This window comes from Lipotes vexillifer, unplaced genomic scaffold, assembly GCF_000442215.2.
Source record: "Lipotes vexillifer unplaced genomic scaffold, Lipotes_vexillifer_v1.1 scaffold621, whole genome shotgun sequence".
Taxonomy (NCBI): domain Eukaryota; kingdom Metazoa; phylum Chordata; class Mammalia; order Artiodactyla; family Lipotidae; genus Lipotes; species Lipotes vexillifer.
Window position 1 is genome coordinate 1,526,971 of NW_006792411.1, and position 11,543 is coordinate 1,538,513.

At 51.2% G+C, this 11,543-nt stretch overlaps 1 protein-coding gene across 1 annotated transcript in view; it reads right to left on the minus strand.

Annotated features, from left to right (window-relative positions):
• SH3PXD2B (SH3 and PX domains 2B) overlaps nucleotides 1-10,098 on the minus strand; it is a 109,736-nt gene extending 99,638 nt beyond the window's left edge. Inside the window, exon 1 of the mRNA XM_007465558.1 lies at nucleotides 10,024-10,098. Within this exon, the coding sequence (XP_007465620.1) occupies nucleotides 10,024-10,098 (75 nt within the window). The remainder of the gene's footprint in view (nucleotides 1-10,023) is intronic.
• Between the last annotated feature and the right edge of the window lie 1,445 nt (nucleotides 10,099-11,543).

Sequence of the window (11,543 nt, forward strand, 5' to 3'; positions counted from 1 at the left end):
TGAAATGGGCTAATAACAGGACCTATGTAGCAAACATGTGTTGTTTCCACCTGCCCAGGCTCCATGCCCCCTTCTTCCAGCAACAGTGCTCTGAATCTCCTACAACTATTGGCAATTTCAGTGGGACTGTGGATCACAGTATCCTGCCCTTGCCTGACCAAAGGATGGTCAGGTGATTTGGCTGGGCCAATCAGATTCTCTCCTCCTGGAACTGGACTTTTGAGTGGCCAGAGGGACTGAGGGATGGAGCAGGTGCCTGCTTCTGGTGATGCTCTGATGCCCACAAGCAGTTTCAACTCCTTGTCCTTTCTGTGACTGGGGGCTGAGCCAAGTTCTGCCAGAGCCATCTTTCCAATACATTTCCTATGGCTTAAGTTTGTTAAATGAACCTAATACTCCTTACCTCACAGAACTGCTGCTCAGATCCAGCGACATAAAGCATGAAAAGCCTGGAGCATACAGTAAGCACTCAAATAAACGATAGCTATTCAATAATAATAACAACAATAAATGATTGTTAAGTCTTGAGAACAAATTTGGAGTTATTTAATCCCTCCCAAATTTCAGAATTCCTACTGACTACCTCTTTAAGATTTCCCATCCCTCCCTCCCTCTCTAACTTTATCTTCACTGTCTGCACAGTCCTCCTGTGGACAGGTGCTCTCTCTCTCCCAGGTCTGTCTGTGTCTGCCCCCTCCACTCTCCTGTGAAAGGTGCTCCCCCAGCCCATCAAGCCGGGGGAGTGCCCCTGAGTCCCAGCTCCTCCCAACCACTTCCATCTTGGATACCTCTGATCCTGAGCCCTGGCCACCCAGCCACGTGTGTGCACGTGTGTGTGGGGAAGGCGTGGCCTTCTTGAGGATACAGTCTATGCTTTCTTATGTATGTATGTATGTATGTATGTATGTATGTATGTATGTATGTATTTATGCCACGCCACGCGGCTTGTGGGATTTTAGGTCCCCCACCAGGCTTGGCCCAGTCAGAAGCCCCTAGATCCTTGGGGGCCCCCAGCCACCTGTCAAGCTCCATCTCTATTACTCAAATCTCTCCTGCTTTTTTCAAACACGCCACATGCCAGGGTTTCAGCTTCCTTTCCCTCCTGTTCTGTCTGCCTAAAATTCCTTTACCCTTCTCTACTTGACAGCATCCCTCCATGCTTTGTGATCAGCCTTGGGTCACCTGCACTGCGTTGCCTTCTCCAAGTCCAACTTCCCCAAAACCCTAAGGCACAGGCCCCTGCTCATTCCCAAGTTGCAGGCTAGCCCTGAAAAGCCATCTACCTGTCTCTCAGGACACTGACCTCCTTGAGGTCTGAATCCCCGCTTTGCATATCTGTGTATCATCCCTGTGCTCAAAAGTGCCTGGCCCCTAAAGGGACTTACCTTTGTTCAGTGAATTCTAAAGAAACATTATCAGTATTACAAAGAAGGAAGGTTTCTTGGTTGTTGTTTTATTGAAAGTGGTAGTCTCGGCAGCATTGCCAGATAAAGCACAGGATGCCCCAGGAAATTTGAATTTCAAATAAACAATGAATAATTTTTTAGTATAAGTAGGTCCCAAATATTACATGTTTATCTGAAATTCAGACTTCACTGGGCATCCTGTATTTTCATTTGGTAAATCTAGCAGCCCTAAGTTTTGGGATGGCCGGGGAGACACCTGCACGACAGATGCACTGCTGGTCCCTTCTCCCTTCACCGTTTAAAGAAGGCCCCGGGCTTGGGCTCATCACCCGTCTGCAGGCCTGCACCTGGGCCAGCACGTATGAGGAGAGAATGCCCTGTAGTTTGGATAATGGGGCAGAAGGATGGCTTGCGGCAAGGCTTGGGCTTGCGGGCTCCTGGCAGCGTCCCTGAGGAGTGAGCCACACCAGCCCCTGCCCACTGGCCCCCAGGCAGGAGACACCAGGCCTCCCAAGTCTATCACGTCAGCTAGTCCTCATGCCCCGGCAGGGTGCAGGGATGCCAGCTCTGCCACCCAGGATCTGGATGACCCCACTGGCAAGGGCTCTGTGAAAGGGACCACAGGGCCCCAGTTTCTGGGCAGTACCCCGGGCCAGGAAGCTGCAAGGACGGCTGCCCCAGTGGCATCCTCTCAGGCATTCCGCACAAAAGGTCATTTAATTTCCCCACCAAAGCTGCCCACTTCCCAGAGAAGGCTCAGGGCCAACAGCGAGTGGATGACAGTAGGTCCCAAATATTACATGTTTCTCTGAAATTCAAACTTCAGACCAGAGCCCAGTTGCTGGGCGCAGAAGCCATGCTCACAACCCTCCGGCCACGCGGCCTACCGAAGAAGCCTCATCTTCTCTCCTTGGGCCAAGGGTGTTCGCGCCTCATCACTTGCGCCCACCAGGCCGACAGGATGCTCATCTAGTGGCTCCCTTTCCTGCAGCTGCAGTGACCTGCAGCTGGCCTTGGCCTCCCAGGGGAAGGAGAAAACTGAGTCACACCAACCAAGACCGTTCACCCTATCAGAGCTCTTTCTCCAAGGAAAAAAGCACGCATGATCTGCAACAGGATATGAGTGTCCTAGATGAGAAGGAGTACCATGCGTGGAGCGGTCCCCTAGGCCTTTTTTGGCAATGTGGTAACTCTGCCGCTTGCTGACGCCCGTGCACCTCCGGGTGGGTGACAAGCGGTTGGATGATCTGCCCAGGGGTGTGGGGCACAACTCTAACCTGAATGACCTCAGGGTGCAGACTGCTGAACTCCGGCCTGCAAGTCTTTCCAACCTATTCAGATATAAGCACTACAGGAGGGAGGGCCAGGCCACTGAGCAATGAGCATTTCAACCAGAAAAGCATCTGCTCAGGCCTTCCTCCCCTTGTGGTATTTTAAACTCGTCTCTTGCCACTTCTTGGGCTGGAGGACTGGAAAGCCACATCCAGAACCCTGGTTCCATGGCAGGAGTTGGCGGAGAGTCTAGGAGGCCAGCATCTATCTGGGGAGGACAGGCTCTTGGAGGAGCTGGAGAATTCTGCTGCTTCAGGACAGGATGAGGGGGTGGGGATATGGGGCGCCATCGCCCCACAGGAGCCACCACGGCCTGGCGCTGCTTCTCGTTTAAAATGAGCACTCACTGTTTTTTTAGTTTTACTAAAAACAGGAATATGTGTTCCCCACAGAACATTTGGAAAATAGAGAAATGCAATGCACAGATGAGCAAAAAAAAAAAAAAAGTGACATATTTTATCAGCTATGTTTCTGTGCTTTCACAGAACGCCTTCACTTGTAACCAGGTGCGAGTCAACCTGAGCACGTTGTTTTGCCAACAGCTTTTGCTGTTTCATATTCCCATGACAGAAGATGGAATTTTTGCCATCTCGATGGTATTCTAGCTCGTGGATATAGTATGTTTTATTTGTCTTGTTCTCTACAGATGGGTGTTTAAGTGGCCCCCAACTTCTACTGTCATAAATGATACTATGTTTGTACACTCCTAATACAGCTCATAGTTATTGAGCCCTTACTCTATGCCAGGCCCATTTAATCCTCACATCAGCCCTATGAGATTGGAACTATCATTATTCCCATTTTACAGGTGAGGTACAGAAAGGGTAAGTAATTTGTCTGAGGTCGCACTGTTGGGAGGTGGCGGGGCAGGGATTTGAACGTACACTGTTTGGTGTACTTTCCTTGCTTACCAGAAGCAAGGAATGGCACAGATTCAAAGTCTGAACTAAAGGGACATTTACGTAACTCTTAAGATACGAGAGCCCCACCCGCTTTGATCTTGAGACAACTGCAAGAGCCTAGAGTATAAGAGCCCAGGCTGAGGATAACCCGGCAGGTGAGGTGAGAGGCCTGGCTTCTTGCAACCATGGACCAGAGGGAACAGGATGGCACAGCGCAGGTGACAAAGTCCATCATTTTTCAGTCAGAAGCAAGAGCCATTAAAAAAAAACCTACCGGAGGGGACTTAATGCCTATTGAAGGTACTACCTCTGTGTGATGCAGACAGGGTGCAGGACAAGAACCACCTGTTGAGGAGGAAGAAATGCCTCATGAATGAAAAAGCATGGAAAACAAATAGCAGGCCCCTAGGGCAGGAGGCAGGAGAGAGGCAGAGATGTGGAGCACGGCTATTACTATCGTTCATGCTAGTTTTCATGACTACCACCGATTGAGTGCTCTTTAGACAGAAGGCATCAGGCTCAGCAGTGTGTGAGAAGTGCCCTATACCTGTAGGTAAGCGCTATTACTGCCCCCATTTTACAGACCCTTGGGGAGCTTGTCTGCAAGGTCACCCAGCCCAGGAGCTCATGAAGAGAACTCAAATCCAGGTCCTTTCTTCACAAAGTAATGGTGCGTCCATAAGAAATGTGCTAGGAGCTGGCGTTTATCCCTCAGCAGGAGGGATGGAGAATAGGTTGAATGCATACATTATCTAAACAGGCACACAATCATCCTAGAAGGGTGACACTGTCCTCATTTTCCAGATACAGAAACTAAGGCTGGGGGTTTGAGTCAGTCACCCAAGACCATGCAGAACTTGAATGTTTGTCTCTGATACCCAAGTTCTTTCCACTCAAGTTTGTTGGCCTGCCATGCATGTTTCTGCAAAACAGGGTGCCAGGATGGCTGGGATGCTGGGGGCAGCAGGGGATGGGGCAGAGGCTGGAAAACAGAATGCAGCTAATTTGGGCAGCAGATTCAGCTTGTTCCAGACCACTGAGCCTGCCAGCCAGAGGTCTCCCACAGACTGAAACAAGAATGTTGATAATAATGCCTAATAAGGGCGTGACCCATCCTGCAAAAGTCAGTTGCTCAGAGGAGAGACCGGTTGCTCTTAGAGTCTGGCAGGTGGAGAGGGAGGTTTCAAGGCCAGCAGCACAGGGCCTGCCAACCCATCACTCCAGGGGCACAATCAACCTAGAGCCCCCCTGGGGTGAGAATGACTAAGGGTTGGTGGCAGCCTGTGCTTCATCAGTCCAGGCTGAGTGAATGAACAGTGAGATAAGGGAAGGGCCAGGATGGAGAAACTGGGGCCTGGAGGCTTAAATGATCCACCCAAGGTCACTTGGCTCAGGGGTGGGATCACAGGGCTGCCACATACACGTATGACAATCCCAAAGCTGCCACTCTTTGCTGTGTGACCTCAGGCATGTGTCTGTACTTCTCTGAGCCTCCAGTCTCAAGGGGAAAACGACAACACTAACGTAACTATCTGAAGTACCAGGATCCTGAGTGTATAAATAAATCCTATAAATGAACGGAAAACCAATAACTCAATATACCAAAAAAAGGGGCAAAAGATAAAACAGGCAATTAATTCACAGAAGAGGAAACTCAAAAGGCTGACAAAGGTGTGAAAAGATCCATAACTTTACTAGCAAGCAGGGAAATGCAAACAAGCACTGCCATGAGATACTATTCCGTACCCACTAAAAAGTCTGACAGTTCGAAGTGTTAGCGAGGAGCCAGAGCAAAGAGACCCACAGACACTGCTCCCAGGGGTGTTAAATGCACAGGTGAAAATGCACAAACCCCAAGAGCCAGCAATCCCGCCTCAGCTGTACGTGCAAGGAAGCGGCTACAAGAAAGTATCCTAAAAATCTCCTACAGGAGCTCAAATAAACAGGGGTATATTCATAAATGAAATATGAAACAGCAGTTAAAATGAACTGAAGCTACATGTACCAACATAGGTCTCAAAAGTGGAATGTTTTGTAGTTTTAAAACTTTCAATACAAGATCTTGGGGACTGCTGAAAAGGTACAAACATTAAAAGGTACATGAGGCCTAGCTGGGAAGGGGCCTGATTGCCACAGGGCACAGGGATCTTTTTGGGGGTGATGGAAATGTTATAAAACTGGATTGTGATGATGGCTGCACAGCTCCATACAGTTATCTAAAGAAATCAGCCAATTGTACACTTACAATAGGTGAATTTATGGTATGTAATTAATACCTCAGTAAAGCTACTGAATAAAAAAATCATATCTATTGGTCTATTTTTAAAATGTGCATGGGAATGACAAGCACCAAATGTAGGATACTGTTTTTATTTCGGGGGTGTGGTGATGGAGTGGGTGCACAGGGGGTTTTGCATGTGCAATATTTCATTTCTTAAAAAATAAAAATAAAAATGATTTGAAATGAATAGGGCAAAAGGTAAAGATCTGACAGCTGGATGGTAGACTGACAGATATTTAACTTATTCTATGTATCTGTATATTTGAAATCGTGTATTAGTGTATCAGAAAAGTACCTATTTTAAAGGGCTGTTGTGATGACTAAATACACATAGGGAGCTTAATCCAGCGCCTAGCCCACAACAATGGATTAAATTTCAGCTGTTAAGATTACTGCTTCTATAACTACTTCTAGCATCTTGCTCTTCTTAACATCTAAAGATCTTAAGACAGAGCAAGCCAGTATTTCCTGGACCCTGCTAAGGGAGACTTTTTTCTAACCCCAAGGCTTCTGTACCTCCCTCTCCAGTGCTGGAAATGGGGCGATCCAAAAAAACCCTGCAAAACCTACAGGGAGCACTTCCTCCTCCCCTCAAGCTGGAAGATAACCTAGCTGGGGAGGGTCTCCCAGGGTGTCACACCTGAAAGCCCCCTTTCCATTCATTTAGAAAGCCCTAGGCTCCACGGCAGGAAAGATGCAGGCAGAGAAAGGCCAACAGACAGAGTGCAGTGGCTCCAGGGAAACTTTCTCCAGATGATAATACTGTTGATATTACTGCCAACAATAATCCCTTACCCACCCATGGGGATCTCAGAGGCCCTGGGAGCTTCTGCCTCTGCATTCTCCAGATGTGGCCTATGGCTCTGCCCTTGGGCCCACTGATGATGTCTCTGCCCACAGGTGAAGGAGGCTGGGGCCAGGCGTGATGAAGATGCCGCCCTGATCATGGAGAAGATGCCATTTAAGGTGGAACAAGTGGCCCAGCCTTGATGGGCAGCCCTGAGCTCCTGGTGAAGCTCTCCAACGAGATCTACAGCACCTGTGACCTGTTCGCTCCCAGGCAACTGAGTGATGAGACAGGTGGAGGCTGAAGCAGCTGTAAATAGGGAGCAGGTGGTGGGAAGCCTCAGTCACTAACTTGTATATTCTCATGCAGTGGTTGGGGCAGGGCGGTTAGAAGTCAGGGTGTGTGTGATTTCGCCCTCCTGGGGGACATGTGTGGAGACATTTTTGGTTGTCACAATTAGGGAGGGGGATGCTACTGGCACCTAGGGGATAGAAACCAGAGATGCTGCTGAACATTCTACCATGCACAGGACAGCCCCTAACAACGAAGAACGATCTGGCCCAAAATATCAACCCTGTTGAGGCTGAGAAATTCTGCCCTAGAGGGACGCAGCACTATTTACAATTTTCAGATTATAGAAGCTTAGAGAGGTAAATTGACCAGCTCAAGGTCACGCAGCAGGAAGTGGCCGAGCCCAGGGCTGTCCAACTCCTCTGCTCATGCCATCTCTCCAGAGTGGCTGGGCCAACTTCAGAGAGGAGGATACACCAAATGGGAAAAAAGTCCAGGCCCATGCCAATAGCTACCTCCATGCCCATTCTTTCTAGAGTGGCAGGGGCAGGTATGGTTTGAAAACAGGAGCAGGGGTCACTGGCAGTTGCTGATGGGTTTCCTGCCATCACAGCACTTAACTTTCTCTGTTCCTGTGGATGACTCAGGCTTCAGTTCAACCCATTGCCTCTATTCATCCGATGAACCCAAAAGGCTGGCTAGAAGGGAGGGGGCTCCCTTGAATCACAGGAGTGCCTAAACCCACATGCAGAAAAATAAATTCTTGGTGAAATCCCTCCTCATGTGACTTTGGCATGTTCCCAGTCAGAGTAACATGGATACCACAGGGCAGGGAGGCAGGCATCTAACGGTTATGGAATGTCAACCCTGGCAGTCACAAGATCCCTTCTCCTAGGAAGTGGGTACCATTACCCCCATTTTACAGATGAGGAAACTGAGGGTCAGAGAGGCTACACAGCAAGCTGGACGCCAAGATTTAAACCCAATTCCATGTTAATATTTAGAGACTTGTCTGAAGGAGCCCCTAAAAAGTGGGTGAAGGCTTACAGAGATGCCCCTCAAAGCTGCCACACCTCCAAAAAACTGGCAGGGAGGGATCTAAACAGAATGAAAAGCCTCAGAGTGATCACAAATGATGGCAAAATTCCCAGTTTTTAAGAGGACTTTGCGTAGGGAAACTACAGGGTATGAAATCTGCAAAGTGGTGTGACCTGGTGAAATTACACTTTTTGGAGTTGAACATACTTTGATTTACATTCCTGTTCTGGCCCTGACTGTGACCTCAGGCATAGGACCTCATCTTTCTGAGCCTTAGTTTCCTCATCTGTCAAATGGGCTTAAGAACCTGTGCCTGATAGTCGTGTGATGAGAGAGGACAGGAGAGAGTGGATGATGATGCCCATTTCTTGGAGGCTGTATGTATTCTGGTGTTCCCAGCTCACATATCTGGTAGGAGGCAGCATGGGGAATTTCAGACTTCCTCCTGTCTGCCATGTTGGTAAAAACTGTCTTCATAGCAAAGAGGCAACTCAGTTATACACTCAACAGGCTCAAACAAGGAACCAAGATTTGGCAGCATTTGAAACAGTTAAAAAGAAACGGGGTGCGGAGGAGACAATTTAGCCCAGCTCTGGAATCAAGGGAAACTTCACTCTATTTAAAGATGCCACAGGTCCAGGAAATAGCTTCCCACCTCCTGGCTAAGGCTTGAATAACTGGCTGCCCAGCCAATAACAATACAGGCTCACACAGCACACCCTTTCTCGTAGTGAGTGCAGAGTGGATTCCCCGCTATCTCCTTTCAGAATTGTATAGACTATTCGTGTAAGGCATGCAGATCTGCTTTATAAGAACGAGCCTCTTAAGAAAAGAGATCCAAAGACGACTTGCAGGGAGGTCAAGGAGCTGAATTTAGCCAGCCAACGCCCCTTGCTCTTTATTGTTCTATACTTCTTTGTTAGGATTTTTTTTCCCTCCCTCTTGCTCTTTTTTCCTTCCTGGTTAACTTCTCTGCAGCTAGGCGCTGCTACTGCTCCCTTCTCACCACCAGAGACACCATAGCCCCCTTCCCTCCTGCAGAGAGGCCTCCCCAAGGCCTCACCTGGGCCCAATACCCCACAGCCCCATTATCCCTCTACCCAGAACTTCTGAGGTGGTCCAAGGGCCCCTTGAACGCACAGATTCAGCTCCTAGGCTGGTGTGGAACCCACTTCCCATCTGGCGGGTCACCATCTACCCCAGGTACACCTTCCAGAGGCAGGGAAAACCGAATGCAGCTCCTCCTTGTACCAGAACCTGTAGCCTCCCTGCGCCTCAGCCCATCTGAGGGTCCCATCTGCAAAATGAGGCTACTGGCCCATTTTTTCAAGTCCCCGCCAGCTCTAAACAAGATTCCCATTTTGCCAGGGAGATAACCAGGAGAAAACTTTCATACATTTTTAAACAGAAGTTATTGGAGAGAAGGGGCAGGGATCTTTTTCTTTTTTAAAAAAACTTTTTAATGGTGCAGGCACTCAAAGGATCCATTCCCAGAGATCTCTATCGCACCGGCTGGCTCCTCCAAAAGGAAGGAGCCAACTTGGCGATCCCTGCTGGGGCTACCTGTGGCTGAGCACGGCGGGTCTGAGCGCCTCTAGACAAGGAGGGACAGGACGGGCGGCCTGAGAACAGGCGCCTCTCTCTGTCTCTCTGTCCCCTACACCGGCCAGACTTTTCCACGGATGGGCAGGACGGGAGTGGGGGGGACAAGGAGCAGACGGAGAGGGGGAGAGAGGCGGCAAAGAGACGAGGGGGGGACGAGGCGGGAGGACACGGTGGAGGAGCGGAACAGGGCAAAAGAGAGGAGGGGGAGGGGGAGAGAGGGAGGAGCCGGGAGAGACCCGGGCCGCGCAGCAGCAGTGCCGAGAGGGGAGAGGAGGTGGGAGAGAAAGAGCAGGAGGCAGAAGTTTTCAGAGCCGTGGGGGCTCTAGGTCGCCCCCGACGGGGCACGGGCTCAAGGGGGCGTGGGGGTCGCGCGGCACTCACATAATGCTTGTTGGGCACCCGCCGCTTCTGCACGTCCAGCACCTTCACCTCCACGATGCTGCGCCGCGGCGGCATGGCCTCTCCTCCGAGGGGCCGAGTGCGGGTGCGGGGAACGCGGGGTGTTGGGGCGCGCCGCAGCGGGCCGGGAACAGCCGGCCGAGCGGGATCCGGGGGCCGAGCGGGATCCGGGGGCCGAGCGGGATCCAGAGCCCGGTGCGAGCACGAGCCGCCGCCGCCGCCCTTCGCTCCGCGCGCCCTACGGCCCCGCCGCCGCCCGCCCCCTGCCCGCCCCCGACCCGCCCCTCGGCCCGCCCTCCGCGTCGTTGGCCCGCCCCCCTTAAAGGGCCAGGCCCCCACGCCCGCCCCCTGAGCGCGGACCCGGCTGGCCCACGTCCGGCCGCAGCAGGGCCTTTGTCCCGGCGGCAAGCCCCCGCGGCTGGGGGAGGGGACGGGCGCGCATCCGCCGTGCGATCACTGATTGACCGGTGGATTCATTCCCGCACTCACTCCTTCTGATACCCGCGGTCTGGCGCCGGATGTGAGGGCCAGACTCCAGGGTTCAAACTCCGACTCTGCTGCTAATCGACTCTGTGACCTCGGGCAAGCGGCTTAACCTCTCTGGGCTCAGTTTCTTCATCTGTAAAATGGCTCTAGTGCTACAGCCTACCAACCAGGGCTGTCCTCAAGATTAAGTGCATGTGACGTCGGTGGCACTATAAATGTTGGCAGTTGTAAACTCGGCCCCAAGCCATGGGGATTCAGGGAGGAGCAAGAAAAGCCGCCCCCTCTCCACCCCTCAACAAATGCAAGTATGATATAATGACAACAGTAGCAGCAAAACAGGGTAAGAGGGTGGTGAATGCGTGAGGGGCAGTGGATGCTTGTTAGCAAGGCCACTGATTCCCAAATGTGGAGCACTCACTCTATGCCAGCTGCAGTGCCTCCTGCTTTTCTTTGAAAATTTCTCTTTGAATTCTCAGGACAACTGCGGCGGTGGGGGGTCAGGGGAAGGTGGTTGACCCATATTACAGAGGAGGTGACTGAGAGCAGCCTCTGGAGTCACAGAGCTGGTGGAGGGACCCCCGTCACTGGCTGGCTTGAGGCATACTTCACAAGTTAAAGTTAAGAGTGGCCGGAGCTGCTCCACATTTCTTTATCCAGTGCCTCCTATAGCCCTGGCTGGGCACTGAGTCATTTTCAGGTGGTACTGGCTGAGCAAACGTCTGAATGAGTGTACACATAATGCATGGTTTGGAGGTTTAGGCCCCTGGCCACTGTTCTCACACTAGTAAGCAGTAAGCAGGGCTCTTTCCAACAAACCACACAGCTCCCCTCCAGGCCTGAAAGAGCCCAGTGCCCCTTACCACCCTGGGTCCAAGGTCAGTCTTTGAAAGAGGGTGGGAGTCATCCAGAGAGGACGCTTTTCAGCAGCCCTGGCCAGGCCACTGAAGAGTTTGGTGCTGATTCACTTTGGATCTGCCCCACCACTTGCCCCTCTGACTTTCTTGCCAGGTTTTACC